The sequence below is a fragment of the Spermophilus citellus genome (genome assembly GCF_964194105.1).
Source record: "Spermophilus citellus genome assembly, chromosome: 2".
NCBI classification, from domain to species: Eukaryota; Metazoa; Chordata; class Mammalia; order Rodentia; family Sciuridae; genus Spermophilus; species Spermophilus citellus.
The window spans coordinates 257,937,739-257,963,314 of record NC_138183.1 but is presented as its reverse complement, the minus strand read 5'-3'; the positions used below and the strand labels follow the sequence as shown (position 1 = coordinate 257,963,314).

General features: G+C 58.6%; 1 protein-coding gene across 1 annotated transcript; it reads right to left on the bottom strand.

Annotated features, from left to right (window-relative positions):
* Positions 1-1,539: 1,539 nt before the first annotated feature.
* Positions 1,540-25,441, bottom strand: DEAF1 (DEAF1 transcription factor). The gene is made up of 12 exons (XM_081279262.1): positions 25,074-25,441; positions 22,380-22,477; positions 21,244-21,373; positions 20,867-21,013; positions 20,196-20,335; positions 19,554-19,619; positions 18,114-18,240; positions 17,324-17,452; positions 16,763-16,891; positions 14,094-14,341; positions 7,215-7,304; positions 1,540-1,790 (listed from the first exon to the last, which is right to left on the bottom strand). Exons 1-12 carry the CDS (start codon positions 25,363-25,365, stop codon positions 1,686-1,688), a joined length of 1,701 nt encoding a protein of 566 aa, XP_081135388.1. The 5' UTR covers positions 25,366-25,441; the 3' UTR covers positions 1,540-1,685.
* Between the last annotated feature and the right edge of the window lie 135 nt (positions 25,442-25,576).

Below are 25,576 nucleotides of genomic sequence, written 5' to 3'. Positions count from 1 at the left end.
ACAGAGGGGAAGTCAGAATGCCCCTGAGGTGGACAGAGGTCATGGGAAGCTGGAAGCAGCTGGGGGCTTGCATCCCAGAGCCCATGCTGAGATCCCCCTGATCACAAGCCTTGTGGAGCTTTGGAGACCCCAACAAACATGAGTCCTCAGGTTTCCAACTGAAAGACAAAGTACAGGTTGGCCCATCACTCCAGGACACAGAGCCCAGGGTGGCAGTGCCCCACAGACAGTGCTCCAATGCGCCTGCTTGGCGCCCTGGGCTGGCAGTGGCCTGGACGTCCTCAGGGTCTGGCTCGTCCTGGGTGCAGGGCCCTCTGCTGACTGTGCAGTCTTCTGCCACCTCAGCCTGCATCTCCGCAGGGAGAGCCCGCCCTCTTGTACCACAGCTGTGCCACGGGACCTCACTGTGGCCTCTCCATGGCCTGGCTGGCAGGACAGGGCCATGCAATGCCCTTGTGGCCACCAGAAAGGACTTCTGGAGGTCAGGGCAGCTCATCCCCCCTGGAGGGCCTGTGTATAGGGGACCAGGCTCAGCACAGGCAGAAAAGAATCAGCGGCCATGAGGACCCGATTGGTGGGAAGAGGGCTCAGCCCAGGTCCTTGGAACTCCCAGGTGCCCGGCACGACTGAGCCGTGGGAGACAGGGCAGGGCTCACCGACGGTGGCCTCCTGGCTCCCCACCCTTTCTGCCAGAGCCTTGTGCTGCCCCTGCAGATCATATCCCAGTGGGTGCCAGGGCTATGCTGGGTGTGGACTCTGGGCAGCAGGAGTGGACCATCCCTAGTTCGGGGGAGGGCACAGGGCTGAGGACTCTGGGCGCCTGCGGTGTAGGGCTCACAGAAACGGCGGAGAGGGACGCCCAAACAGCCGGTGGGTCTCCCCAGAGGTTCCGGCCCTTGGTCCTGCTGAGGCTTGTCAGCACGGCTCTGGGCAGTGAGGAGGGACAGCGTGGACACAGTGAAGGTCAGGACTCTACATGCAGAGGGCCTGGACACAGGCGGACTGGCTGCCTCTGGGCCCCTGAGCAGCCTCCAAGCTGGTGGGCACAACTTGGAGGCCAGGGAGCCCAGATGCACTGCTAGGTGGCCACAATCCTCCCAGATCCATCTCCACCAAAGGACTTCTCAGGCCTTGCAGGTGGGTGACAGAGGGCCCTTGGGTGAGTGCCAGGCACAGGCAGTGGGCAGACACCCTGTCACCTCAGAGGCCTCAATGGGGCCAGAGGTGGTCAGCAAAAGAAGCCCTGTGCCCACCCTCACCATGGTGGGTCAGGGAGCTGCAGCCAGCACCATGCAATCCGGACCACAGGACCGAGCCTGCAAGGTGGTCTGTACCCAGGGCCCTGCGACGCTGGCACCTGCGTGGCCATGGGGGGGGGGGACTTTATTTACGACTCCATCGGCAGACAGCAGGTGTGCACCATCACAGCACACACACACCTGGCCAGGCCTGACGCTCATGATCCCGGGGAGAGCACCCTGAGGGCAGGGACCCTGTCCCGCCCACAGTGCCACAGAACCTCCTCAGGGCTTCTGGGTGGCAAGAGCTCATCTGCAGGGCAGGGTCCACTCCGAGTCCACTCGGAGTCTGTGGATAACTTGTCCAGCAAGTTCCCTTCACGACCCCCACAGTCCGTGGGGGCTTCCACTGTGAGGCCTCTCGGCAGGTAGGGTAGGTGGGGCGGCTCACACGGCCACCTTCTCCATCACACTTTCAGCCACGTGGACCTCTTCTGCCTGGACGGTGACAGCTGCCGACTGGCCACACACGTGCTGATGGTCTTTCCAGTCCTGAAAGGAGGGACACCGTGTTAACAGGCCAATGGCTGCTGCCAGCTCGTGCCTGGAGGGGCCGTGGTGGGGGGCGATGGCCCCGGCCTTCACCCCAGAGGCTATCTCCTGTGAGCTACCCCGCCTGTGTCCAGACCTGCCCAGGCTCTTGGGGCAACAGAGATCAGAGGCCAGCCACGACAGGCTCACACACCACGAGGACCGTGAAGAGTGAAGCAGTGACGGAACCCTTGCGCCCACCAGAAAACCTGTCCCAACACACAGCACCCACCAGCCAGCAGGGGCGTGGGCCTCCCCGCCTCCCCAGCGTTGACTTCTCAAGCTCATACCCCGGAGGCTGTGGCAGGGCTGCTGGAGGACTTGTATTATTTGAGGGACAGGGTCAGGAAATTCATGAAGAACAGGCCTTGGCAGTGTTTCTGAACTACAGAAAAGAATGGCGCCTTTAGCCCACAAGAACTTGGGACAGATGGGATTCCTGACGAAACTGCTATTGACATGCAAATGATGATGGGGAGAATTTTGGAAATGAAATGAGTAGGAAAAGACTGCATGGCTGAAATTAGAATCTAAGATCATACGATCCAGTTAAATTCACAAAGGAAGTATTCCAAGTTAAACGTGATTTTTCTGATTATATTTAAAAATGAATTTGTTTTCAAAAGAAAAAGAGGAAGAGAAGAAGGAGAAAGAGGAGCCACGCTGAGTGCAGACGCACGGACAGCTGCTGCTCAGTGCCCTCAGTTCCACGTGTGGCCCCGGGAGACAGTGGCCAGGCAGCCCAGGAGCTCCTCGGAGTGCAGGCAGCAGAGGGCCACCCAGAATGGCAGAGGCTGAGTCAGGAGTCCAAGATGAGAACCACACATTGTTTGCCCACAACAGGCCCCAGTGCACATCCAAGAGCCATCAGTCTGAGACAGGAGGAACCTGGACACTTACTCTCAACACCAGCACCAGCCTGAGCAATAAAGACCACCAGCCCTGGACACTGCACCCTGGGACACGCTCAGGAAGCCTCCACACCACACAGGCAGGGAGCTGGACGTGGATAGCAGCAGGCAGGTCAGGAAATTCACAAATATTCGAAAATCAACACACTTCTAAGTAACTCATTCATCACAGAAGAAATCCCAGGAAAACTTAAGCTAAAAAAATCCGCCTGTCTCTGGGTGTGGACACACTGTGCCAGCCCTGCCCGGAGCCACACCCAGGCCTGGGAAGAACTGTCTGGACCTAAGGGAAAGAGCCGATCTGACTGCATGCGACAGCTGCAGCAGGGCCTCAGCCTGCGTCCCTCCGAGCCTGCATGTCAAGGAGACGGCGCTCAGTGACGTACATGCTCACCTCGCACCAAGGTGCCACACAGGGAGGAGGGACAGCACAGGGGAGGGCAGGGAGGAAGACCCTGGCCCAGGAAGACCCCAGGGCCGGCTCGCTGACAGATCAGCAGAGGCGACAGGCCTGGAGAGTCCCGTATGGCAGGACCAGCCAGGAAAGAGGCCTCACCCTTGACCCACGCGGGGGTCTGGACGGGAGGGAGCGCTCTCGTGTGCAAGGACGCACAGGGATGGAGGCGGTCCCCTCCCGTGTTCGTGGTGCTCAGGAGAACCGTAGCCTGAGGGCGTGGATGGGAACAAGGACGTGGATGGCAGCAGTGGTGTGCCAGGAGCAGGCCTTTTACCCTGGTGCACGTGGCTCTCACGGCTCCTGGATGACAGGTTCTGAGCTGCCTCCTACCTCCACCTCCACAGCCCTCCAGAGTAATGCTTGGTCTCATCTCACCAGAGAAGCAGAGGTGGCCAACGGAACTGAACCTCTGAAACCATAAGCCCCAAATAAACACTTCTTCCTTTATGTTCTTTTTTTGGTACTAGAGATTGAACTGAGGGGCCTTAGCCACTGAGCCACATCCCCAGTTCTATTTTTTATATTTTATTTAGAGACAGGGTCTCGCTGAGTAGCTTAGGGCCTCACTAAGTTGCTGAGGCTGGCTTTGAACTCACAATCCTCCTGCCTCAGCCTCCCAAGTCTCTGGGATTACGGGTGTGTGCCACTGTGCCCAGCTCCTATGTTGTTCTTATCAGGTCTCTTGGTCACAGTGATGAAAAAGCTGGCTCAACCCACATAAAAGTTTAAAAGATTCAGCTGGGCACAGTGGTCCACAGAATCCCTGCAACTCGGGAGGCTGAAGCAGGAGGTCACAAGTTCAAGTTCAGCCTCAGGAACTTGCGGAGACCCTAACAACTCAATGAGACCCTGTCTCAAAATTAAAAAAACAAGGGGAGGTGTGCAGGGGACGGGATGTGCCTTAGAGGTAAAGCACTCTGGGTTTAATTCCAAGTACCAAGAAAAAACCCCAAAAGATCCTAAGGGACATGTGGGACAACTTTACACCAAACATCCGACGACTGTGAGGTGGACAAATTCACAGAAACCACAGACTGCCGACCCGGGCCCGAGAGGAACCAAGAGGGAAGGGGGGTCGTGAGGAAGCTGCCGGAGGAAGGCCCAGAGGCAGAGCAGAAGGGCACCCTCCGGCCCAGCGTCCACCCTGCGAGGCACCAGGACACATAGTCTGCCTCACAAAGTCCCCGCCAGTCCTGGTGAGATGGGTCAGGCGCCGTGTGGCGCGTCAGCCTGGCTAGGACACTGTCCCCGCGACCCTCGCAGCTGGGAACCGGGGAAGTGTCCTCTTCTGATAAAGACACAGAAACCCTGAGGCCACTTCACACCTGGTGGAGAGTGGACCTGCCCTGAGTGGGGCCAGGTGGGAACTTCTCGCCCCTCTGTCCAATGACCCGTTGGAGGGTCCCTGGGTGCAGTCAGAGCAGGGGAAAGAGAGAGGAGAAAGGCGTCCCGGCCACAGCGGAGGGGCCAGCACCGAGGAGCCTGGTGAAGCCTCGAAACACACCAGAGTCAGGACAAGGGGACGTGCGGCAGAAGTCGGCTGTCCCCTCACACTGGCAGCGAGCGATCAGGAAACGAGGTCGGGGCAGAACAGCATCCAAGACAAACTACTGTGGCTGAGCGCGGGGGCCTCGCCTGCGATCCCAGCAGCTCTGGAGGCTGAGGCAGGAGGATGGCAAGTTCAAAACCAGCCTCAGCAACTTAATGAGGCCCTCAGCAGCTCAGCAAGACCCTGTCTCAATATAAAAAACAAAACGGCAGGGGATGCGGCTGGGTGATGAGGGCCCCAGGTTCAATACCAGGTACAAGACACGGACAAACCAACTACCGTGGGACAAAGTCAGAAGGACAACTGTGAGGCATGCCCAGGACATCCTGACAGACACCTAAGGACATCGGGTACTCTCGGGCATGCACAGCCCCCAAGTCACCATGGTCAGGTGCAGCCCTGCCCAGCACGCTGCTTCCCAGAAGTTGGAGGACGTCTCAGAAGCCACAGGCTGCGGGGGACCAGAGGCAGCACGGCAGCGCCGAGCAAGACGGCACAGTAGGACCCCAGCTTCCCACCACCCACACTTCAGAGTGACTGTGCTGGAGAGTCTGTGACCAGCACAGCAGGGCTGGGTTCAGAGATAAACCCTGTGACCTGGTCAACCAACTCCCAACAGAGGGGTTAAGGAAAGAACCACTGGGCACCCAGTGCTGCCGAGGGGTGAGCTGGACATGGGCATGCCAGAGGAGCTTGGCCACCTCACCGTCCCGCAGGCCATGGTCTGCACAGCAGAGGCCACAGGAAAGTCCTTCTCCCTGGAGCTAGCAGAAATCCCGGGGGCCTGGACTGGCTGGACGTTGTGGTATAAAGATCACACATGGCTCCCTCAGGGTCTGAGCTGAAAAGTGGGCGTGAGGAGAGCCCCGGGTCAGTGAGGCTAGGAGCTGTGACTGGTGGGGAAGAGCAGCCGGCCTGGTCTTCGGGTCCTGTCTGGTGGTCACTCCGAGACCCTCTCCACTAACTCGAGAACCGTGTTGGTCTTATGGACTGTGTTGAGGGAGGATCAACCTAAGGTGCTCCCTGCAGGACGTGGGTCTTCTGTCAACAAGCACACCTGCCGGTGACCTCAGGGCACCTGTCACCTGGCTGACCTGGTCACTGTGGTGGTGTGCCTAGCACTGGGGAGAGACACCACCCTCCTGCGCACAGCTAGGACCCCGGCGCTGGCTCAGGTGGCTGCGCCTGAGTGCAGCGGACGACCCTGGTGGTCGACTCAGTGCAAAAGGTGGGTGAGGGGGCTCAGGGACACAGGCTGTAAGCTTTGCTTCCCGACCCCTGGGTGAGCAGCCTGCAGAGGAAGCAGGTTGTGCCTGCCCATGGCACAGGAGGGCGACGCAGCAGTGCCCCCTCCAGGGGCTGACAGGACGGCCTGGGTTCCTGCCGGAGTGGGCACTGCGCACCTGAAGGTCCCCAGGCCATTCCAGCCTGGCTCTGCGCGGCCTGGCCCACCCCTGACCTGCCCCACCTGTGCACTCCTGTCCAGATGGGTGGGCTTCAGAGAGCCCCTGGCCGTGGGTCCTGGTGGAGGGGTCTGGGACCAGGTCTCTTGTCCTGCCTTTTTAACTGAGGGGCAGTTTCAAATGGGCACAAAGCAGAACAAGAGAGCAGGACCCACAGGGACAGGCCTGTGTGACAACAAGCTGTTCCTGGCATTCCTGCCATCAGACCAGGGGTCAGCATTTCCTCCTCCCTCCCTCTAGTCCCCACAAAGCAAGCGGGAAGACAGACCTGACGTTCCCACAGCAGGCCTGTCCTTTAGGAAATGCCCTATGAAGAACAGGGCACGCTGCTCTGACTGGGAGATGAGCCACAAGGACGAGGCTGAGGTGCTCCCCAGGACCAGGCCACAGAAATGTGGCCAGCGGCTACCGGCTGGCCTAGGAGGGGAGAGGCAGGCCCAGCTCTTATAGCACTCACCCTAACTGCACCTGCAGAAAGCAGTGCTCAGCCAGCAGGTGAGGAGTGCAGAGCAGGGTCGCCCTGGCCACCTCAGGCCACCTCAGAACAAGTCTTCCTTACCTGCCTCCAAGCACTCTGATTGAGGACGGAGACGACATCGGGGAGGCTGCAGCATTGCTGGGCGGGGGACACCTCCCTCAGCCTCTCAGAACTAGCAGCATGCAGAAAGGGTAGGTGCCCCTTTGCCTGGCTCCAGGCCTGCCTGGCCCGGGCACTGCCCGAGGATGCAGTGACCCGTCCTTGGGACTGAACTGCCACCCATGGCTCACACAGGAGCAGACTGGTCCTGGCTGCCTTGTCATCACAGGCAGAGGAGGACCCTGGGGACCAGGGAGGCCGAGGGTCAAGGGAGCCCTTGGCCCTCTGCAGAGAATGGGGCCGAGGCTGCAGGCAGCAGCAGGCTCTGGACAGCCATGGAGGACTGAGACCCCAAGGAATAGGACGGCAGAGGGCTGCCAGGCGCACTCAGCTCCATGCCGGGGAGGGTGGGCCCTCAGAGACACTACCTTGCGCTGGCAGAAGGTGGAGCAGTAGTTGACCTTGTGGCAGCCGGTGCACTCGCTCAGGGCCTCCCGGCCGCAGTTGACGCAGGACTGCTGCAAGGAGGACAAGAAGTGTCAGTGCACAGAAGCTGGGCCCCCGCGAGCAGCCCCCAGGCTGAGCAGCGCGTTCCCCGGGCACGTGCCCAGGAAGTCCACTTCAGGCTCCAAGGAGTCCCGCTCCAGGCGAGCAACTAGGGAAAACCAGCACAGGAATGATAGGGAGACCAGCACCGGGTGGCCGAGCCCCCCCAGCCGAGCCCCCCACGACATGTGGCCCTGGCACAGGTGCCTTGTTCTCTCCTCGGCCGCTGCCCGGCGGCTCACTGCAGTGGAGGCTGCCTGCGCCTTTCTGTCAAGCTGTGTGACCAGAGCTTTTCTTCTTGATCTCCGGGTGCTGCGTGCAGGATGCGCTACCTGGCGGGAGGGGCTCCGTGGAGACCTCAGATGTGACTGTGGCCCCACACGAGGAAGCCAGGCACTTGAGGTGCCAATGCTGCTGCACTCTGCTCTGCAGACCGGCCTGCCTTCTGCCACCCTCTGCCAGGCACTGTCTTCACGGCCACCAACACCTCAGCACCCACTCACTCCAGAATGCAGGACCCAGCTGGAATCTGGGCACTGGCCACGTGCTCCTGCTCCACCTTAGATGACAAAAGGCTTCAAGAACCTGAGACCCAGGGAGAGACTCCAGGGAGAACCCAGGTTTCAGAATCCACTCACACCTGAGGGGCTGGTGCCCCTGGAACAAGGCCACACACAGAGCCACAGGCTACAGGAGCTGGGGTCACCATCCCAGGAGCCAGAGGCTCTGGGGAAGCGGGGACTCAGGATTGGGGCAGGGATGCAGCAGCCCCATGTGTCCTGGAGCACCAGAGTCAGGAGCCCGTGCTGGTGTGCCAGAGCACTCCGGAGCCAGGATCCCAGCCCTGGGCCCTTCCTGCTAGAAATAAGTGACCAAACAAATGGGGGGGAGAGCAAATCTCCCATCAGAGGAATTCCAGAATTCTCCCTAGCTCTGCCTGCCCACTGCCTGGACTCACTGGGAGACCAGGTCCACAGAGAGAGCCACTCCACAGAGAGACACCAGGCAGACCCCCTGGCCCAGGTGAGGGAGGCTGAGGAGACCACAGGGTCTTGTGGATGTCGGGAACCCACGAGGGATGTGGGAAGATGGGATGTGGTCCTCGTCCTGCTAGAGCCACCTCTCGGGGAGAGGACCTCAGGGGAGGCTGCTAGGTTCTCAGGTTGCAGGGGTGAGGAACAAGGAACTCAAACGACCTGGTGACCCCAAGACAAACTGCTTCTCTCATTATTTTTTGGTGGCAGTGGGGATCAAATCCAGGGATGCTCTACCACTAAGCCACGTCCTTAGACCTTTTAAGTTTCAGTTTTGAGACAAGGTTGCACTAAGGTGCTGAGGCTGGCCTTAAACTTGCAGTGCTCCTGCCTCCGCCTCCCGAGCTGCTGGGAGTACAGGGGTGGCTGCTGCACTGGGCCTCAGGACCAGCTTATTTTAAACAGGCTTTCTCCACTGTAGAGGAAGTGCAGGTGCCCTGGGGACAACCAAGGCGCGCCGCCTGGCCACGCCAACCAGCCCTGTTAGAAGGTTCCAGACACCTGTGGGAAATCTCGGGACCACAAAAGTGGTTTTTCACGCTAGGTCTCAAAGAACAGAGATGAGGAGGCCATGGACGCACACAGTGCCGGGCCTGTGGGAGCCCCCAGCTGGGAGGCTGCAGCCCCTGGACTCCCACACCAAGCAGCTCAAGCTGGTGGGCAATGCCTCAGAGGCCCGCCTTCAGAATCCCGGGACAGCAGGCAGCCAGCAAGAGGACTGGCGTCTGCCACGGACAGGGAGCCCCCAGCCTCTGGCCCAACAATGAGGGCATCTGAGACTTGCTACCCCAGGCCCCAGGAGACTGTCCACCTGCACTGCACCCAGGTGGCCAGGGTGTTGATCGCGCTGCAGCAGCAACCAGGAGCAGGAGCAGCCGCCTCATAGGCTCTGCCCAGGTGACTGGCTTGGAGTTCATTAAGAGTGGTGGTGGCGAGGCAGCTCCTCCCAAGAGCCACCGAGAATCGTGAGATGAAAAAGTCACCTGCAACTTGCCCATTAACTCTCCAGTCACCACGGTGTGAGTGCGTCCACCCAGCCAGGTGGAGCTTCCGTCAGACAGCCCGTCTCAGGGCTGCCACAGCCACTGCCGTCCACAGCCACACAGGCACCTCCGGCCACCACACACTGTGTCCTCATCCCACCCCCACCCTCACCTGTCCCTGGACGGTTCCCCTGGAGCAGCCCCAGCTGGAGGGCTGTCCCTGGGGACTGTAGGGGACTCCTGTGTCTCAAGGGGCACGCACTCCCTGGTGGGTTCTCTGTGGGCCTAGGGGGCTCTACAGCCTGCTGGCCCATGGCTGTTGCAGGGACAACAGAGGTGGAGGCAGACTGGGGCTCAGAGCAGAGGGCCATGTACCTTTTTGGACCCACAGGGACAGTTCCAGGGGCTCCTTTTCCAGAGCTGGGGCCTGAACCAGAGGCAGCAGCCCTCCTCCACACAGAGGCTTGGCCTCCACAGGGGCTGCACAGAGGGCAGGAGTGAGATGGGAGTGGCCAGGGCTTCAGGAGAACTGCTAGAGCATTCCCAGAACCCAGGAACTGAAACCAGGAGGCCCAGACCCATCGCTCACACCAGGTGGCTAGACAGGGCCCTGACAAACAGGCCTGGCCTGCCCCAAATGGCCAGGCGGTTGCTGGCACCCCATGGCAGAGGAAGCCTCGAGTGTCCTCCCTCATGGCCACTGGCCCAGGACTGCTTTCTCTAAGAGGCGGCACAAATCAGGCACCCACACCAATGGAAGCAAATGGAACAGAGGAAGCCCCCACCCAGCAGTGGATCTGAAAGCTGGGGCGCATGCCTAAGCAGATCAAGGGATCAGTCCAACAGCAGGTCCCAGGGCTGGGCCAGAGCCGCCCTGCTTGCGAAACCAAGAAACCGCTGCGGCCAGCCTCGCGCACTTCAGATCCATGGCAATGGGCGGCTCTGCCTGTGGCCTAGTGGGTCTGCCCGGGGTGGGAACTACAGGGCCTCTGTGCCTGACCCTTCTGCCTTCACCCTGCCTGGCCATCCTCCCACCATAACACAGCTCCTAGTGACAGCTCCCTCCTGAGGCTCTGGGGACAGCATTTCTGGGTAGCTCCACCACTACCAGGCAGGGGCTTCCAAGGAGCTGGCTGGGACTTGGGTTAGGCGGTGACAGTAGGCTAGTTGTCTTCTGAGTGACTGGAGACAGACAACAGCACAGGGCCATACTCCTGGCTGCAGCTATCCTGTGTCCTGCCTGCGTCCAAGGGCGGTCACAGGCAGCCGCCCTCTTGTGGGCAGCTCTTGGTGCCTGTCCACTGTGCTACCCGGCAGGTGGGTGCCAAAGGGCTTCAGAGGCCAAAGCCATGCGCCCATGCACCTCGAGGCTCGGGGCCCTGCTCCTGCTGCACTCTTCAGGAAACCATGAGCCCACGCCTCTAGGCTCTTCTTCCTGCCTGCACGTCTTACTAAGGCAGGTTGGACCTGCACAGAGGACGTTGTGAGGGCCAGAGAGTGGCTGAGAAAGAGCCAAAGAAGCAGGGGTAGGTTGTAGGGACTGGGACTGGCCACGGCAGCCTGGCCAACCCCAAGCCAGGGCTGTGGCTCAGACTCAAGACCCCACGGCCACTCAGCCGATGCCTGCTGGACGCTGTACCCTGGACAGCCCAGGGCATCTGCTCTGCCCCGTTTAGTCTCTGCAGAACTAATTATGCAAGTTTTCCATTAAAACTGGCAAAAATCCCCTTACTAGCTCAGGTGGACTAAATCTGATTTCTTCTTGGGTTCCAAACAGCAGATTGACGCTGGCAAGGGGGCCTACCTTCTGCAGCCCCGTGGCCTGCAGACTCTGCTCTGCTCCGAAGGCCACAGGTGGCCGTGCCACCCCTGTGCCGCAGCACCCCTCCCCAAAGAGGCCTGCAGAGCTGGATCTCCAGGGACATGCAGCTCTAACCAGTTCACCATTTCACAGGCCCCAGTGACTGCCCTCCTGTCCAGCCTCGTGGCCATGTCCCCACAGCAGTCAAGCCACCATTGACTTGGTCAGCAGGGTCATATGTGCATGAGGCCATGCCCAGAAGCCGCTGGGGATGAGGCCCTCAACCTTCCCAAGTCCCTTCAGTGCCTTGAGCTGTCTCCACTAACCACATGGCCAGGGTCACATACCAGTGGGCACTGAGGCCAGTTCTGGGAGCCCCAGCCCTGGTGCAGGCTTGATCACCAGACTTGAGCTCACACCTGGCCCCACTGGCTCCCGGCACTCACGTGAAGTTGAGGGTGCAGCCATGGTCTCAGCAGGTGAGAGGCAGAGGCAGAGGGCCCGGAGCCCAGGCGCTCAGGGCCAGCCTGGGCAGCACAGGGACTCCACATGAACCTCTCAAGAGCACTGCCACACCTCCTGGCTGGATCCAGACTGCACAAGCCAGAGAGGGACCAAGTCCAAGCTCTAAGTCCAAGGAGCCCACGAATGGGAGGGCAGAGTCCCCTGGACAGGGTGACCAGTCCCCAGAGACAGCAGAAGATAGGACCTGCGAGCACGTGCCTGAGCGATGACAGCAGCCCAGCTAGAGAAAAGAAAGAGGGCCGTGGAGAGGCCCGTCTCCTGGCCTGGCAGAACAGGGAGGCGGCTGCGAGTGCTGACCCCGCCTGCAGTGCTCTTGCTACAGGCCGCTGGGCCTGTGACTGGCAGCAGTGGAGAACGGGGCACAGGAGGTATTCAACGAATGGTGCTACATGTCCACCCTAGCAAAGCTGCCCCACACATCCTTCCCCCCACGTCCTGAGGCTCTGGCCCTCAGCCTGCTGACCCTGGAGAGGGGTGTCTGCCTAGCCACAACTCCCATTGCAATACAGCTCCCACTCCAAGGCCAACTAGCTTCCCGGGCTCCAGCTCGATCACCACCCACCTGCCCCAGGAACCTGCAGAAGATGCCCACAGCCACAGCCCCTGCTCCAGATTCCTGAACCAATTCACCAGCCAACCCCAGGTCTGCTGCCCTGTCTGGCACACCAGGTAGTGCCCACACCGGCCCTGCTTCCTACACGGGTGGCACCGCATGTCATGCTGGCCCTGTCTCTGAGGACCTGGGGCACTTGAAGGAAACGACATCTCAGCCGGCAGCTCTGCACCACAGGCACAGGAGTCCCTGAAGGCTCGGGTAAGCCAGGTTGCTGGCAACCAGAGGGGCGGCCACTGTCAGTCATGTGACCAGTAGGCCAGGCACCGCCTCTGCAGATGCTGATAACATGGTGAGCTTGACCAGGATTCCACCATACCCAACACGGTCCTCTAGGCCGACTCCAGCGAGATAGAGCCCTCTGCAGAGAAAGGCAGGCCCAGGGCCTGCGACTCCACTCCAGAAGATGCGGCTGGCCGTCGCCAGGTGCAGACCAACAGGAACCTGAGCAGGACTCTTCCCTTAGTCAGTGAAACCCAGGTGGAGCACACACTGCACAGAGCACAACCTGCGCTCCTGCCGAAGACTGAGAGGCACCTTCTTTACACCCACCACGAAGGCGAGAGAGAGCCAGCACCTTCTTTACACCCACCGCGAAGGTCACCTGAGACCCCAGGCGACGCTCAGCACCCCAGTCCACTGAACCAGACAGCCCATGGAATGACATGCAAATCAAGGATGGGCCCCACATCTGGGAAGTGCAGGCCCCAAGTGCACACTGCCTGAGCCACTGGCCAAAGTGCCATAGGCTAGAGCTGACCTGACGGCAGAAACTGGGCCAGCCTGGTGTCCAGGGCTGGGACTGCTGGACAGTGCACCAGAAGCTGCCTGGCGTGTCCCCTGTGACCATGACACCCTGGCAAAGCCCACGACTACACTCTACCCCAATATTTAAAACAACCAGGCCCAGGAGTGCCCCCGTCTTTTGGCTGGAGGATGAGCCCCCCCCCCCGCAGTGGTCCAGCACAGTGTGTCTGTTCAGGATGGCACTTGCCTAACGTGTTTTAAATGCTCTCTGCCCCTCATCTCGAACCCCTCAGAGATGAGGACTGAATCTCTCCCCTCTGACCAAGAAGGCAGAACGGGTACCAGGGCTCCCTGCACAGCCCGAGAACCGCCTGCTTGCCTCCGGCCCCATTTGCTAACTGGAGAGGCTAGAGTTCAAAGTCCTTTGCCCCCAAGCTCCCCCACCCTCCTCCTGCCCTTGACTGGCCACCTCCCACCACCTCCTGGGCCCAGCAGCCGCTATACCACCAGGGTGGAGGGGCTCTGCCAGACTCCTCCCCAGGATGCATGGTCCTCAAGCCCTGGAGGTTTTAGCCCTCCATCATCTAAGTCCTTGGACAAAGGGGCCAATGAGGGCCAGGGTGCTCTGGGCAGAGTGCTTGCCTAGGGCACCTGCCTGGGGCGCCTGCCTGGAGCGCCTGGGGCGGGGCGCCTGCCTGCCCCCCCCCCTTCCAACCCAGCACAAGACAAACGAAACAAGTGCTGATAAGTAGGGTGAAGCTGGGCGACGAGCTCCCAGGCCCTGGTAGACCTGCTATTGCAGCAGGCAGCACATCCTGACCACAGTCAGGGGTGTGGGCACCGAGGTCACCTGGGAGCAGAACGTCCCCTGGGCGTGCGTGTTCTCCCTCTGTATCAAGCAAACCTTTTTTTTCCTGGTCCCAGAGATGGAACCCAGGGCCTCACACAGACCTCTACACTGAGCTGCATCCCCAGCCCAAAGTAACCAATTTTATTTACAGAACCCAAAAGCCGTCCGCCCCAGGGATCCTGGAGGCAGCAGGACGGCTGCTGTCTACCTCTTTCCGCTCTGCATCAGCCTGCATCCGGGCCTGGGTTGCTGCAGCCTCTCGGCAAGAGCTGGCCTGCTTGGCCTGTTCCAACAGTGTCTTCAGCTGCTGCGCAGTGCTCAGCAGAGAGTTGACCATCTCTTCAAGGTATAGCCAGCTCCGCTGCTCTGACATCTCCAGCCCAGTGACCACCGTGGGGGAGACTGATTTGGTGGGCGTGGAGGGTGGGACAGCCAAGGCAGGCAGTGACGTCAGCACTGCGGCAGGGAAACGAGACAGACGGGAAATTAATGAGCGCTGGCTGGCAAGGTCAGAGGGCACACTCTGTGGCCCACATCTCCTGCCACACTCAGGGACAGCCACCCGTCTGTTTCCAACATGCCTCCCTAGCTTCTCAGGGCACCTTCCTAATGCTGTCACTAGAAGCCTGGCTGAGCCCTGGTGTGCGCAGATAGGGTGGGCACCTGCAGGCCCATGTCCATGGGGCAGGCAACGTGAGATGCAGGAGACTGTCCAGGAGGGCAGGACCCGGGTAGGGCCAGGAGACTCAGCCAGGGCCACAGACAGGAGAGCCAGGGCTGCAGCACCCTGGCTGTGCACAGGACGGCCTTCCTAGCACCAGTTAGACGCAAGGATTCACTAAGGACACCAAGTAGCATTCCTCATGGCTAGAGAAGCCTGTCACACAGATGCCAAGAGGAGACTGAAGGAACCCTGGAACCCTGGACTGCACCTAGAGACCCCACAAGCCCCCAGCTGCTGCAGGACAGAGACGCTTGTGCGAATGGGCAGGCCCACCTGGCAGTCTTGGGGCAGGCCTGGCGCAATAGCAACATGCACTGGGGCACCAGCGAGTGCCAGGCTAACCTCCCGCCCTCGGGAACCCAGTTCCTTCCAGCTCCCACTGCGAGGTCACTAGATGGTCTGGGACAGACGTAGTCTTTTTTTTTTTTTTTTTTTTTGAACAGGGATTGAACTCAGGGGCACTTAACCACTGAGCCACATCCCAGCCCTATTTTGTATTTTAGAGACAGGGTCTCACTGAGTTGACTAAGGCCTTGCTAAATGGCTGAGGTTGGCTCAAAACTCACAATCCTCTTGTCTCAGCCTCCCAAGCTACTGGGATTACAGCTGTGCACCACTGCACCTGGCTAAGACACACAATGTTCATGGGATCTGGGGACTAAGCAGGGGCAGGCTCCAGAGGGACAGAGACCTGAAACATCTCCAGCACATTCCGGGCCAGAACCCAAACAGGCAGAGAACCAGAGGCAGCTGAGAGCTTGGGCTCCACCAGCCTCCTCAGGGGACCCTGCTGAGTACAGGTAATAACAGCTGTGGTCATGGCCCAGGGAACCCACAGGAAGCACTGCGTCCACACTGACTGGCCTCAGCTGGCCTCCTACAGGTCCTTCCTGACCAATGTCAGGGTTGCCTGCTGACTTTGGAGGAGATCCTGGGCTCCAGGGAGGCACTGAGCAGCCACATCCACAGATGTGTCCCCAGGAGAGGGTCACCCACTCAGCTCTCCCCAGCTCCAGGTGTGGAGGGTGGAACCTCCAGTTCACCAAGTCTGGGGAGCCATAGGCAATGCTCTCCTGAGTGTCCCATCAATTCCCATTTCTAGGAAAACAGCGATGCTCTCCAGGGTATGTCACCAACTCACTCTCAAATAGTTTAGGAGAAAGGTTCTCATACTGTGTTTGCAACCTTTTTGTATATTTGAGATTATTTCCGAGTTTTTAAAAGATAGCCAGGTGAAACCGCTTGTGGTGGTGCAGGCCTGCCATCCCAGTGATTCAGGAGGCTGAGGCAGGAGGATCGCAAGTTCAATGCCAGCCTCAACAATATAACAAGGCCCTGAGCAGCTTAGTGACACCCTGTCTCAAAATAAAAAATTTTTTAAAAATTTTAAAAAGAGTGGCCCAGAAATAAAGCCCTTTGGGTTTAATCCCCAGTACCAAAAAAAAAAAAAAAAAAAGAAAGAAAAAAAGATAAAAGATAGCCAGGGGTGGCTGACTCGAGGCTGAGGCAGAAGGATCACAGGTTGGCTATTTGTTTTGTACTGGCAGGGCCACTCTGCCACTGAGCTTCATCCTAGCTCATTTTTGAGACAAGGCCTCACTAAGGAAGACACAGTTAAATAGCACCTATAGCGAATTGGTGAGGCCTGTCTCAAAATATAAACTAAAAAGGGCTGCGGATGTAGCTCAGTGGTAGAGCTTCCCTGGGTTCACTCCACATCACTCAGTGGTAGAGCTTCCCTGGGTGTACACACACACACACACACACACACACAGGCAGGATCCTGGGCTCTCAGCCGCAAGGATGCAGACGCTGGCCTTTGTTCTCCAAAGATGCTGCCCTGAGCCAGCTCTGAAGAGATAACTCGCCCAGGACTTGCCTGACCTCTCTGGATGAGAGCCTGCAAACACCCCCCTCCTCGCAGGGGCCAGGTGACGCCTGTCCAGGCTCTGGCATCTTGGTCTCTCTGGGAACAGCCTGCCATTGAGCACACACATTGAACGGCACGGCTGTGTTCCATGACACTATTTACAAACACAGGCAGTGGGCCAGACCTGGCCAGCTCTGACCGAGCGCCTGTTTCACTTAGAAACCCCCACAGAAGCAGCTCTGAGGGTGATGACCTGCACGGACGTGAATTCCTACAAACTCACCTATCTTGGGGTGAGAGGTTGGCAGTGCGGCCTCTGGGAAGGGTGCGATCTGGCAGCTGTCCTGATAGCCGGGGTAGTGGGGCTCGGGATGGCCGACCCTGCACGGGGGCTGCACGCTGGCCTCCTGCACTGTGGTGAGAAAGGGATGGGCACTCAGCTGCCAGCTGGGTATAAAGGAGCAGACCTCGCCAGGCTGCACACGCAGCTGCAGCTCCCGCCACAGGTGCTGTGGACAGCTGGGGGTGTCGTGTCTGCCTTGATGACCAAAGGGGCTCGAGGTGCTTGGTGAAGTGAGACTTGACCAATATGAACCTGCCTGTTTCCTCTCTCTGCAGCATGGACTCCGGCATGTTTATGACAACTTGCGGCTCAGCCCAGCCTCAGGCAGGAGCTGCAAATGCCAAGCAGCTCCTGCTCTGCCCACCCTAGGCCAGGTCACACCAGCCCACAGCCACAGCTTGCCCACCTGTGCCCGGCCTGCACAGAGGCCACAAGAGGCATTCAGGTGGAGGGGGATGCACCCTGGGGGTAAGGGCAGAGGGCAGGTGGGAGAAGGCACACCTGTGGCTCCCGCAAAGACGTCACCCTGGGCTGGGCTCTCAGATATCACAGCAGTGGCCTCCACGGTGGATGCCCGGTCGAACGTCAGTGCTCCCGAGGTAGTAATCTGTCCAGAGGGCGTCACAGTGACTGGAGAGGCAAGCACACATGTTACAAATGGCCCAGCCAGGCCCTGTACACATGCCACTCCCCGAGAGGGCAGATTTCAGAAAGTCCCCAGGAGCCAAGCCAGAGTGAGCTCAGGGACATCAGGATGCAGGAAGGACAATGGGCAGCCAGCAAACTCAGAGGCCCTGGGAGAATACCAGACAGCCAAGGACACACTTCCACCCCACCCCACCCCATCCCATGAAGCTCTGACTATGAACCAGACTCACACCTAAAAAGCCAAACAAAATCTTAAATAATTTTCTTGAATTAAGAAACAAGAGTGCCCCAATGCCACAGCATCAGAGGTGGGCTTACGGAGCCAAGGGACCGTGAGGGCTTGGGCCTCAGACATTCCTGTGCCCGAGTGGGCATGGCAGGTGGAGGAATCTGCAGGACTGTGCCCTGGAGGGTGCATCTATCTCATCTCTGGCCCCTTTCCTATGCTCTGCTCTGGCCACTACAGGGGTGCAGCCTCCCAGCCACATCCTCTGCCCCAATGCTCTGTCTGCCTGAGGGGCCAGAGCCACGCAGCCAGGTGGCCCCTCCTCCCATGCTGTGTACAGGGGTTCTCTGACTTTGGTGGAGCTGGAGGTGACAGTGCACTTCCCTGCTGGACAGAGTGGTCTTTACTAAGACTCACAGGTAGTGGCCGCTGTCGCAGGAAGGAGTGTGATGTTCTTGGGGGAGTCCTTTTTCACTGGGGCTGCAGGCAGCTCATTCTCCTTCTTGCGCCTTTTGTATGGGACGAAGAGCCTGACGGGACCACTCTGTGGAGAAAGGTTCAGATGGGTGGTGCCATGCTGAGGGCAGAGGCATCCTGGCTTCCTGCTCCTGCCCAGGGACCCTGCGAGTGGCATGGCAAGATGGGAGGCAGGAGGCTCAAGAGAACTCCTGGCAACCCGCAGCCAGGACAGCGCAGCCCAGTCCCCAGAAGGACCCGCCCCAGGCCACAGAGATGACGGGCCAGCTCCCTTCTGAGGGCTCCTGCACTCAGTCTGTGACCCTTCTCAAATTCCCTTTCCTTCAGTGTTAAGTTCCATCAAAGCCGCTTCCTTGCCCAGACGTCTGAGGTCCCAGCGCTACTTCCTGCAAAGACCCAGGTCTGGCCTCCAGACCCCTGCAAACGCCACTGTCCGATGGACAACTAGGACCTGACACCTGCAGGGTGCTGTCACCACGCAGATTCTTTCAAAACTGCTTCAACTACTCCATCTTCGTTACTTTTCCATAAACATTTTGGAGTCAGCCAGTCTGCATCTACCGGGATCATGACAGGAAATGTTAAGCTATCCATCAATCTGAAAAACTAGAATTTTCCTATTGTTTCCCAACGTGGATGTAGTATCTCTCTCTCTTAATACATTTGTTTTTTAGTTGTAGTTGCACACAATATCTTTATTTTATTTATTTATTTTTATGGGGTGCTGAGGATTGAATCCAGGACCTCTCACGTGCTAGCAAGTGCTCTACCACTGAGCCACAACCCCAGCCTGTGGTATGTCTCTTGATTATCCACATCTCTGAATTCTCCCATCTGCACTTTCCATTTCCAGTGCACAAATCCCTACCTGCTTCACTGGAACACACCTGACCACCATGGCACTGTCCCTGCTCCCAGCTGCCCATCAGTCCACCCCTGTGTGACTCTCTGGAGCACACTGACCCCCGAGGTACTGTCCCTGCTCCCAGCTGCCCACCAGTCCACCCCCGTGTAACTCACTGGAGCACACAGACCCCGGGGCACTGTCCATGGTCTTGCCTGCACATCAGTCCATCCTGAGGCTGTCCTTTACTTGCAATACTCCTGCCCCAGCGTCACTGGGTTTACAGGTGTGGCCACTGCAGCCAGTTTGCTGCAGCTAATTTGAAAGGGGTGTTCTAGGTTCTGGGCTGACAGTGATACCAGAGCCTCTCTCGCTGCTGGGCTTCTATGCCCTCCTGAAGCCACCACTCTCTGCAGTCAGGCAAGTGACCAGGGACATGCCCAGGGACAAACATGCCCAGAGGAAAGAATGGTGGTGCCCTTGGCAGAGATACAGGGATGGAGGGGCTCTGGCTGCAGGCACATGCTGGCACTTACCAGGGTCATGTCATCACAGCAGGCTGCGCAGGTGCAAGAGGCCGCATGAGGGTTCAGAATGCCATCCTGAAACACAGAAGTGCCTGAAGCGTTAGTCAGACCCAAGCAGCCCACTCCTCGCAGGACTGCAGCGGCTCTGTCACTACCCACCACTCCCAGGGACAGATATCTGAGATGGGAGAGATGATGATCTCCAGAAACTTCTTGGAGTCTCAATGCATTCTGGCCACAGGCTCCACCTCTCTGTTAGGAGCAAGACCCTACAGGTGCCGCTCCATCAGTGCAGCCCAAGAGCCAGCCTGAGCAGGAATGCCAAGTCCTCCAGGGATGTCAGGGGGATGCAACGCATCAGGAGCTGTCTCCTGGGCTTCTTCCTGTGGGCAGTGGTCCCTCCCTAGGCCTGCCCTGTGCCAGGCACTACCAGCTCCCACAGCCCCACTACGCTGCAGGTCACCACAGCATCATCCTGCTGGGAAGATGGGAATGGCAAGAGACACACCCAGTTACGTGGCAAGCTGCTGGTGTCAGATCCTGCCCGGCCACACTGGATTGAGCCCTGGTGCCCTGCAGTCCAGGCCTTCTGAGACTAGCTGGTGCTACCGCCTTGAAGAGTGGTACTGAGACACCAGGAGGCCTATGTACCTGGATGAGGCACTGCAGGGGTCTGCCCGCGTAGCGGATGCTTCTCTTCCAGTCTTTGCTGCTGGCCCTTCCTGCCATGGCTTCAAACTCAGTTGGGCTATACCAGTTCTCACCCTGCTTGATGCATCGCCCGCGGCCACCTGAAAGGAGAAAAGGTCCCTTGCTGACTTACAGTTGGCTGACACCAAGCCAGGTCCCCCTCCCAAGTGTTCTCGTCTTCCACCTCTTTCCTGGATGCCTCTCAGCCCTGCCTGGCCTCTGATTGATCACCCTCCCTATAGTTGCCCTGACAGGCTACCCAGGCAAATCACCATGAGTTCATTCATGGTTGTGCCTCTGACCACCTGTTTGATCTGTCCACTCCCCATGTGGTCACTGCAAGATCCATAGTGCCTCAGGTTTAGCATCTGTCTTAGCATCTGGATTCTTCCAGAATCCTTTGTCCTCAAGTCCTGTGCTGAGCAGCTCTTGGGGAGCATGTTCCATCCCTACCTTTCCCTCACCTCCTCTCTGGTTCTAGGCCACTATGACTCAGATTCATTCTCAGGCCTGTCCCTGCCCAGTGCCTTTTGTGACCTGGGCTCTGGTCACAGGGCGGCCCCCACAGCTCAGCCTGAGTGCTGAGCCGTGACAGCCGTCCTTGGCCCCGCGGTGGTCCCGCGTGACCTCACCTGAGCCAAGCCTGCTCTTGTAGAGCGTGCCACTGATGTTCCGGCAGCGCACAGGCAGCTCGCTGTCATACACTGAGGGGTCCCAGTTGTACTTGGTGCCGCCTTTTTCTTGGCCAGGAGCCAGGGGGGTTGGAGGAGACTGAGGACCTGGGAAGAGAGAGGTAGTGGGGCGAGAGCAGCACAAGCAGAGCCCTCAGGGCACGTGACCAGGTCTGCACTGCCTCCCCAGGTGTGCACTTGTTTCAATTAGGGACTGTACCTTCTCTGCCTGGGAAACGCCATATTTTGTACTTAAATCTACCATTTGAAATTCCAAACTTTCTACATAAAAACAAAAGAACACTCCAGAGGGCCTGGGGAGCAGGTGCTGCTGGTACCTGGGGTGAGAGGAGCCGCTGGACCCTTCAGCCCGGTGGTCTCCACGATGCTCCCATCAGTGTGGACGACGATCAGCGTGGCCTTCTCAGTGTTCAGGCTGTCCCCAATCTGAAGGGCTGTCCTACCAGACTAGAGGAGAGGACACCTCTGCTGAGTCGGCTGAGCAGTCAGAGGCCTCTCATCTAGCTACCAGGAGGCAGCCTCCAGGAAGGCTCCTGCCATTTAACAGCAGGAAAGAGCTGCTCATCCAGACACCCCAGGTCCTTTAGAGATGACCCCAAGAGACTTAAACACAGAGCCAAGAACAAGGATAGGCCCAGGCTAAGCCTGTGTGGCCTCAGCAAAGTGTCTGCAAATCTGTCTGCTAAAGCATAAAATGCTCCGTGAGAGCAGCCCCCTGCCCTCCCAGCCTCTGCCACCTGTGCCAGAAGACCTCAAACAGAAAGCAGAACCATGGAAGGGCTAAGAACTTGGGCACACTTGTCATTTCGAGCAGGAATGGTTTCCCGCAGTTTGTCTTAAGAGGACGGGAGTGGCTGGGGATATGGCTCAAGTGGTAGCGCGCTCGCCTGGCATGTGTGCGGCCCGGGTTCGAACCTCAGCACCACATATAAACAAAGATGTTGTGTCTGCCAAAAACTAAAAAATATTTTAAAACTCTCTCTCCCTCTCTAAAATAAATAAATAAATATTTAAAAAATCTCTCTCTGTCACACACACTCTCTTTAAAAAAAAAAAAAAAAAGAGGACAGGAGTGAGCATGGCAGGCAGGTGAGCTCGGAGAACAGGGCTGGGAGGCACACCGACTCTTGTGCATCTGTGGAGCCATGTGGACAAGATAAGCAAGTGGGTCAGCTACTGGCCAGACTTGCCGTAGGCTGCAAGGCCTCAGGGCTTCACGCTTCCTGCAGTCAGACTTGCTGTGTACCTTCCTTTTTTGAGCAGCGAGGTGACCACAAGGCCCTCAGCTCCAGTTGAGGCTCCTGGCCAACCTCACGGCAGCACCTCCTCTCTGACCTCCCCCAGCCCAGCCGTAGGCTCCTGAGCACTGAGCTGCAGCAGGGACTTGGCAACCAGGCTGTGTGGAGCCCAGGGTGCCGGCCACAGCATGAGCCACCGGCACCAGAGAGCTTACCAGAACATGTCCTGAGATGGAGGCCGCATTTGCCACCGATGTTGTGAAGACGTTGTCTGCAGAGGCCCCCACGTTGGCCACTGTCACTGTGGTCACTTCTGCAACATGAGAAACCTCCCTTTACAAACAAGGCAGGCCAAGGGCCCTTACACGGGAGCATGAAGCACTCCTGGCTGGTGTGGTGGTGCTCCACTCTGGGACCTTGGGCACTCGCAGAGTGCACGGGGGACTTAGCCAGTCCATGCCCAAGTCACCTGAGCTCCATGGGGAGGAAAGCACCACTCCCAGCAAGGCCTTTCCTGCCCCAGCCAGCCCCAGCTCTTCCACAACTGTCTCCCTCTGCAAAGAGGCTAATGCCACAGTCCAGACTATACTCCTCGGCCTTGGCCTCTGGGAATGCCTCCCACTCCAGCAACGGTGAGCAGCCTCAAGTCTGGCCTTGTCCCTCCTGGTCCCTCTGCTGCCTCAGCTCCAGCCCCAACAGGGGACCACAGCCTCACGTTCACTGCCCCTGCTGAGGTCTCCAGGCCTTCCCCAGAAATCTTCCTCCTGAGAAGCACACTGACCTGCTGTGCCCCACCCCCTCGGACATGGAAGTCAGTCCTTCCCAGGAGCCCAAACACACTGAAGGGCTCCACAAAGTCTGCTGGGCCCTGCCATTACCATCACCCAGACAGGCCACATGGCTCCTGCGCATGGGCTGTACTCCTTGCCAACGCCCTCCACACCAGCCCTCCTCACCTCTGCAGAGGCAAGTACTGCCTTCTGTTGCCTAGGGCTCTCGAACGTCCCAGGCCCAGGGTACTCTCTGGCATACGGCAGATGCTCAAATGATGGCTTAGTCTTCCTCCCTCCATTAGCCACACCCACCAACCTGCACCACAATACCCATTAACCTCAGTCCCCACTATCAGGCCACCCTGGGGCAGCTAACTCATTCTCACCACTCAGCCAAAAGTAAGCTGACCACTTAAGCTGAGGACCCAAATCTGGATACAAGCCTGAAGACAGCTCAAGCAGCCATGTGCCCAGTGGTGGGCATCCTGTCTGTCTGCATCACTTACACCCGAGCATTATCTGATTTTTGCATCTCTCTCTCTCTCTCTTTTTAAAATTTTTTTAGGTGTAAATGGACACAACACAATGCCTTTATTTTTATGTGGTGCTGAGGATCAAAACCGAGTTCCGCCCGTGCTAGGCAAGCGTTCTACCGCTGAGCCACAATCCCAGCCCCTGATTTTTGCATCTCTTAACAAAAAAAAAAAAATTGAAATGCTCTGACACATAAAAACACAGCTATAAAATTCTGCAGAACCGCTCAGTGGTAGAGTACTTGCCTCGCACATGTGAGGCACTGGGTTCGATCCTCAGCACCACATAAAAATAAATAAAGATATGGTGTCCATCTTTAAAAGAATCTTAAAATTCTGCAGAAAATCTGGGGTGTGGCTCAGTGGCAGAGCACTTGCCTGGCATGCATCGGGCCCTAGGTTGTATCACCAGCATCACTCTCTCTCTCACCCACAGAAGAAACATACAAGATAGACATATTTCTCTGATATCATGATGAATGGCATCACATTTCTTTTGTACATTCAGAAAAATGTGTGCAAAGAGGGACAAAAATTTTATGGCCCAAATACCAATGTGCCAATCCAGAGTTCATGCTGGACAGCACCAACAAATCCATGAGGTCTCCTCAGTCTTGGGAGCAGCTTGACAAATCACTGGAGACCAGCAGCACTGGACCAGTGGAACCTGGACAGCTGGGCCCTCCCCAACCCGGAGGAGCTGAATGTCAACTAGAGCTGATCGCCACAGCTCTCATGAAACCCACATAGCAGGACAGGCATTGAGTCCAAAACCTGAAGAGCTCCTCAGGATACAAGAAGAGCAGCAAATCAGTGCTCCTCCAGGGCTTGAGCTTCACCTGCAAGTCCTGCTGGGGCACTTGGGAGCTCCAAATGGGAAGGGACCTGACTGATGCTCTACAGGGTGGGGGGTGGGGCAGGGACATGTTGAGGGCAGAGAGCATCCTGGGGTTGCACTACCTCCACAGGGTGATGCTACACAGCTCAAGGCTCCTTGTGCTACAGAACCTGGGATCCAGGATGCTGTGTCAAGAAAATATGAGCGGCACAAACAAGAACTTGGCAATGCAGGAGGGGAAAGAAGATGTGTACAAGAAAGGCAGCCAGGAAGATGCCTGCCAGGTTGAGACAGGCATTGCTGCCTCTGGATGAGGACTCTCCTGATCACTCATGCTCAAAACCACACCTGAACTTGCCCTGAGCACTTGGAGCATTCCAGGCAACTGGACATGCCCACTCGTCTGGGTCTCCTCAAGGACAAAACCCATGTTTGATCATCTTATGCCACCAGCTCCCAAAATGGACCAAGAGAGGGCAGAAAGGGCAGGAGGCAGGTGTTGAGAAGGTTCCAGAAGGGGCACAAAATGAAGAACAACAGTGACACACATGGAAACAGGCATGCACGCAAAACAGGGCCAGGACGGTGGAGGAAGGCAAGCGTACAGGGCACCTGCACCAGGCAGGTGCTCCTAGGCCTGCAGCCTGGGGCAGGTGTTCGGGAAAGGTGCTCGGGGCAGGTGCTCGGGGCAGGTGCTCAGAAACCAGCGAGGCGCGGGAACTGGCGAGGCGCGAGGCCAGCGGGCGCGGGCGCGGGCGCACTTGCCTGCGAAGGCGGCGGCGGCGGCGGCGGCCTCGTCGGGGCCAGGCAGGGCCTCGGCGCCCATGTCCATGTGCCCGGGCTCGGCTGCCATCACCGCCACAGCCGTGACCCGCCGCGTCTCGCGTTCCGCCTCCGAGTCCGCGTCCTCCTCCGAGTCCTCGTCCCTGCTCAGAACCGGCTCCTCCGCCTCGCCTCCCGCCGCGGCCGCGGCCGCCGCCGCCACAGCGGCCGCGGCCGCCACCGCCGCCGCCTCGGCCAGGCCCAGCTGCTTTGCCGCCGAGTCCGAGTCCTCCATCCGGACTCCGCCGAGCCCGCCCGAAGGCGCCGAGCGGGGCCGCCCGAAGCGCCGGGCGCCGAGCCCGAAGTGGGGGCCGAAGAGTCCGCCCGAGCCGGGCCGAGGCCGCCCGAAGTCGCCGCCCGAGCCGGGGCCGAAGAGGAGCCCAGCCGCGGCCAAGCCCGAGCCGAGCCGAGCCGAGCCGAGCCGACGCCCAGAGTCTGAAACCGAA

Excerpts from the sequence above, each read along its gene's own strand:
- DEAF1 (XM_081279262.1), bottom strand. The coding sequence starts at position 25,365 with ATGGAGGACTCGGACTCGGCGGCAAAGCAGCTGGGCCTGGCCGAGGCG. Across the intron at positions 19,620-20,195 it reads CCCTGCAGTGCCTCATCCAG|GATGGCATTCTGAACCCTCA; the intron begins GTACATAGGCCT and ends TCTGTGTTTCAG. Across the intron at positions 17,453-18,113 it reads TGCGACAGCGGCCACTACCT|TCACTGTGACGCCCTCTGGA; the intron begins GTGAGTCTTAGT and ends TTGCCTCTCCAG.